Source organism: Empidonax traillii, unplaced genomic scaffold, assembly GCF_003031625.1.
Source record: "Empidonax traillii isolate 1590-97213 ecotype Southwest subspecies unplaced genomic scaffold, ASM303162v1 scaffold624:size695616, whole genome shotgun sequence".
In the NCBI taxonomy this organism is placed as follows: Eukaryota; Metazoa; Chordata; class Aves; order Passeriformes; family Tyrannidae; genus Empidonax; species Empidonax traillii.
Window position 1 is genome coordinate 689,625 of NW_020955817.1, and position 5,396 is coordinate 695,020.

At 55.1% G+C, this 5,396-nt stretch overlaps 1 protein-coding gene across 1 annotated transcript; it reads right to left on the minus strand.

Moving 5' to 3' along the window:
• Positions 1-636: 636 nt before the first annotated feature.
• Positions 637-5,183, minus strand: LOC114065149 (zinc finger protein 160-like). Its single transcript, XM_027898815.1, has 2 exons — positions 4,861-5,183; positions 637-3,075 (listed from the first exon to the last, which is right to left on the minus strand). Exon 2 carries the CDS (start codon positions 2,723-2,725, stop codon positions 881-883), a length of 1,845 nt encoding a protein of 614 aa, XP_027754616.1. The 5' UTR covers positions 2,726-3,075; positions 4,861-5,183; the 3' UTR covers positions 637-880.
• Between the last annotated feature and the right edge of the window lie 213 nt (positions 5,184-5,396).

Sequence of the window (5,396 nt, forward strand, 5' to 3'; positions counted from 1 at the left end):
GAGAAACCTCGAGGAGTGGCTCAGGGAATTGTGGGTTCCATCCACAACTCCACTTCACCAGGGGCTTTCGAGACACAAAGGTTCATCTGACCAGGGAACACTCAAACAAACCATCAGCAGTGAGTGGTAACAACTGCTGACCTGCCTGTGCTTTTGAGTAGCTGTACAGTCCCCTTTACACAGGGAAGGGAAAACATCCCAATAGGGAAATCATTTACAGTCCATAAAGCCTGAAGACTTTTTCAGCTGTTCCTGCTACCTGGTTTGAACTTGCTAAATCATGCCCAGTACAGTGACCTGGCTTAAGCCAATCTGGGAGCCTGGTTTGGGGGGACTCAAGGCTTAGAACCCTGGTCTGGCTGGTAGAAGCTTCTCCCAGTGAACAAGGGTCCATCAGCCCAGCAGAACCAAGGTTTGGATCAGAGATATAGGAGGGGAGAGACCTGGCCCTTGCTTTAAACCCTTGCCTAGATGGGAGAGATTCCCTTCATCTTTCACAGAAACACAGTAATGTAACAAAAAGAAATCCTGCCTGCTCCTCCTGGCTACACATTGTCCACATAAGATTATTTTGGCATCCACAACTTTGGCAGCCTTTAGCAGCACACACACACACACACACCCCCCATTACAAAGGATGCCAAGCTCTTATCCCTCCACCTCTAGGTCTCCAGCCCCATCCTACAGCTGTGAACCCCTGAGGGCTGTCCTCAGAAAAGTGCCAGGGGACTGTTTTCCAGCCGTCCTCTGCCCCTTGATGCCACTGAACCTTCAGGTTGACCTGCCCCCCCACCCCCCACACGCACACAAGGCGAGCAGTTTGTCTCCATCTCTCCCCTTTCCCAAAGGACATTCCCACAGGAGCAGGCATCCCACTGGCTCAGCTCTCCTCCTCACTCTTCAAGGGGGCCGGTGCCCTCCGTTCAGCGTGGCGGGACCCAGTCCCTGCGGCCTCCCCGAGATCCGAGCAGGGAGCAGTTCCCTCCCGCGCGTGGATTTTCTGGTGCCTCCTCAGGTACTTCTTCAGCCGGTAGCGCTTCCCGCAGGCCCCACACTTGTGGGCTCCCCCTCGCGAGTGGAGCAGCTGGTGCTTGACCAGGAGGCGCCTGTGCGGGAGGCACTTCCCGCACTTGGTGCACTTGCGAGGCCCCATGCGGGCGTGGATCGACTGGTGGCGGAACAAGTTGGCCTTCTGGTTGAAGGTCTTCTCGCACTCGGGGCACTGGTAGGGCTCCTCCTTGGTGTGGATCCTCTGGTGCCGCACCAGGTTGGAGCGCTGGGTGAAGCTCTTCCCGCACTCGGGGCACTTGAAGGGCTCGCTCAGGTGGGCGCGCTGGTGCCGCGCCAGCTTGCGGCTCATGCGGAAGCTCTCCCCGCACTCCCCGCACTTGTAGGGCCCCTCGCTCGTGTGGATCTTCCTGTGCCTGGTCAGGTTCGACTTCTGGTTGAAACTCTTCCCGCACTCGGGGCAGGGAAACGCCCGCTCACCCCTGAGAGCTCCTTTTGCCGAGGGATCTTTCTTGGACGTGGATTTCTCCTGGTTCTCCGGCATCCCCTCTTTGGTGGGCTGGCAGCATTTCTTCTGCTTCCTCTTCGGGCTCTGGCTCTCCTGGTGGTTGGCCTCCACAACAGGTTCCTCTTTAATCTGGATCCTTTGGATAGCACTGAGGTTTGGTTTCTGTCCATAATGCATCCCAAAGTCAGTGCTTTCCTCTGGTTCTTCCTTCACATGGAGCACATGCTTACTGATTATAGGGACTTCCCATTCATGCTGCCCATCAGCATCTTCTTCCTTTTTAGGCTGTGTCCCCTGTAAAGCCAGCAGTGGGATCTTTGGATCAAAGAGCTTTCCATAGTCTGGGTTTTCTGGTGGCTCTTCCTTGATGTAAAGTTTCTGGCAGGTTACTGCAGCAGTGCTTGCTGTGTCATCAATGAGTGGTTCCGGCTCCTCCTTCACCTGGATTTTCCAAGGAAGGGTTTTTGGATTAGATGGGTTTCTAGGCATGCTACACCCCTGGGCTACACCTCCCTCACGGCCCATATTCTCCAACACACTCTCCTCTGACCTGAGAGCAAACTCAGGCTCCTCTTTAACCTGGATGACCCGCAGAGACACGCTGTTGATGTGCCCCTTCTGCTTAGCGTGATTCCTCTGGTGGACATCGAAATACCTCTTGGTGCTCAAGCTCTTCCCGCACTCCGTGCAGATGAAAGGTCCCCCCCGGAGGTGGATCTTCCGGTGAGCCACCAGCGTGGCCCTTTGCCCGAAGCACCTGCCGCACTCGGGGCATTCGAAGGGCTTCCCCCTCCTGTGGATCTCCCTGTGGGTGGCGAGGGTGCCCTCCTTCACAAAGCCCTTCCCGCACTCCGCGCAGGCGAACGGCCTCCTCTCCCCGTGGGTGCGCATGCGGATGCTGAAGTAGATCCTGGTGCTCAGGCTCTTCCCGCAGCGGGCACAGGGGAAGGGGCCCCCCTTGGCGTGTGTCTTCTGGTGGGCAGCCAGGCACACCTCCAGGCTGAAGCGGCGCCCACACTCCCCACAGCAGAAGGGTCTCTCTCCCGTGTGGACGCTCTGGTGGGCGGTGAGGTGGTCCCGGGTGGTGAAGAGCTCCTCGGCCGCGTGGATCCGCTGGTGTCTCTTCAGGTTCCCCTTCTTGCTGAAGGATTTCCCGCACTCCTGACACGGGTGGGTCCTTGGCATCTTGTGCCTAACCTCGCCCTTCATGGCAGCGGTGCCCCAGTGCCCTGCACCCCGTGGGGCTGCCAAGCAGCTGATGGGTACAGCAGAGCCACGGAGTTATGGGCATGGGCCGTCTGTGGGGATACAAAAACCATCAGGACACACATATCAAAGTGTACTTGAACAGATGCACTTTATTCCCGGTAGGATAAGGGTGTATGCCGTGCTGTATGCCAGCTCTGGGCCAACACAGACTGTGTGGTCTTCCTCCTCATTCCTCATCCATGTGAACTCAATGTTTGTAACTCCATCTCCTGCCTCCTCTCATCTGGACAGGCTTCTCTGGCATTCCTGGAAAGGCATCTCTGGTACTCCTGGAGACTCGAACTGCCAGACTGAAAAAATAAAGCGGAAATAATTAGGTTATTATTTCTTCTCCACCTCCTGTGTCCACTGTGTCAACACAAGGGGTGACTACTTGGTGGCTGCAGGAAAGACTGAACCTGAGATCTGTGGAGCCACAGCCCCAGCTGGACAGCAGCAGAGAGGGCAGGAACAGGATTATTTCCCCTGGCAACGGGGGAATTGGTCCTTGGTGATGCATTGTGATGCACTGACTGCTGTAATGACACAGAGGTTTGGGGTCTTCTATTGCTGCACTAGTGATTTACTCTTAGAACAGCTTTTGACCAAGGAGATATATAAGTTAATAAGTTAATTAAGTAATGCACTTTGCATTTTGGGGAGTGACTCTGCAGCAACTGAAATCCCCTGAACTTAGAAGAAAACCCAAACTTGGCATCACTTGCAAAACTGGGGTGTCCTGCTTTGGGCTGGCAGATCTCCATGGACAGGGGAGGACAAGTCAGTGGTGTCCTCAGTGGGCAGCTGGAGAAGGGAGACATGGAAAGCTGAAAGGCCTTTGTCCTCCTCAGGAGGGTTCAACTGGTAGATCTTATTCCTAAGTATTTCCATTAGAAAAAATAAATAAATCAGGGCTAACAGAGATGTGATCAACATCTCCTGTCAGGAGTGTGAACTGCAGCAGGGAAAGGAGCCAGAAAGGCTGAGGGGAGGAAGCCCAGTGGTGCTGGAGATGCCTGTCAACAAGAGCATGTGTGGCTGGGCAGCATTTCACTGATGGTACTGATGGCTGAAGGTGAGGCTGCCAAAATCTCCAGTTATGGGGCAGGAGGTCAGCAAGGACACATGCTGCCAATGTCACCTCATCCCTGGAGGTCTGGGATGCCGTGGCTGAGAAGATGAGTCGCTGGGGAGCTTGTCACTGAAGTGTAAGGGTGGGGAGGGGGGGATGCCATGGGTCAGGGGACAAGTGGTGGCAGATATGGAGTATAAACATCCAGGCACAACTGTGGTGCAGAGTTTGCAGCTACATGGCCCTCAGAGGAGAGGGCTCAGAGTGGTCAACGAAGATTTCAATTATAATGGGGAAGATTACTTCAGATTCAGTCACGTTTCCCCTCCAGCTGATCCATCTGGAACCCCATTGACACTGGTAAGAGCTATGACCAAAACACAAGGGTGCTCCTGTCTGAGCTGAGTTTTCCATGTGGGTACAGAGGAACCACAGGAAAACAAATCAATGATGATAATATTGATAATGATGATGATAATAATAGTAAAACCAACAAAAAAATCAACTACCTGGAAAGTTATACTGAACCAAGAGAGACAAAACACACCCACTTGGAGCAGGAATGGGGTTTAGCATTTGTTGTTGGAGAGGAGGGGCCAGGACTTCTCCATAGGTGTGGGAGCAGCTGTGTGACACTTCAACAGGTTTTATTTGAACGCAGACAAAGCCTCGGCAGCAGCCAGGCTGGAAAGGGGACTAAAAAAAGTTCAGCACTGTGTTTTTATTAAGGAAGGCCACTAATTCCATGAGTGGGAGGTGACTGAGCCTCCCGGCACCAAGGACCGTCCCGTGGGGTGTGGGTGATCGGGGGGGACACGGTCGGCAGCAGATGCCGGTGGCTCATCGCGGTGTCCACGGCCTCTCCCCTCGCCCGCCCCTTACAGGCACCTCTCGCCACCAGCAGCGTTTCAGCTGCCCGGATTTTTGCCAAAACCCAACCAATCCTCTAAAAAGGGTAAAAGAAGAATCTCCTGTCTGCTTTCTTTCCTTTTGGGGGCTACAGGGACGAACGAACGCCTCTTACCTGAGCGGTGCCTCAGGTTCGGGCGGGCACCTCCCTCCTCCGGAGCATCCTCGGCGGCACAGCCGTGTGACCGCACTGGAAGTTGTGTGGCGGCCAGAGCCTAAAGGAAGTCTGTGGCCAGAGCAGAGAGAGCTACCGGAGGAAGGGTGAAGCCAAACAAAGCCGAAGAGCAAAGGTTGGCGGAGCAGGGAGGGGGACAGGGAAGATGCTCTCAGCTCGCAGCGCCCGGAGGGATTTCCACGCCACCGCCAAGGTGCTGGCGGGAGCGCTGGGAGGGAGCGGAGGGGAATTTCTCCCTAATGAATCTTTCTTCTGCACCGCTGTGTTGGTGGGAAGCTGGAAGGGTCCCCGGCTTGCGCTGCCTTCTGGGAATTGTAGTTCCCCCTCTGCATCTCTGGTCCCCATCCCGCTCTTCCTGCTCTGGCCCCCGGGTCGGCATCAGGACATTTCCCTCTTGCCTCAGCTGTGTATCAGCATCGGGACAGTTCCCTCTCGCCTCAGCTGCGAGTGTTCCTTTTTTGTTGTTGTTGTTGTGG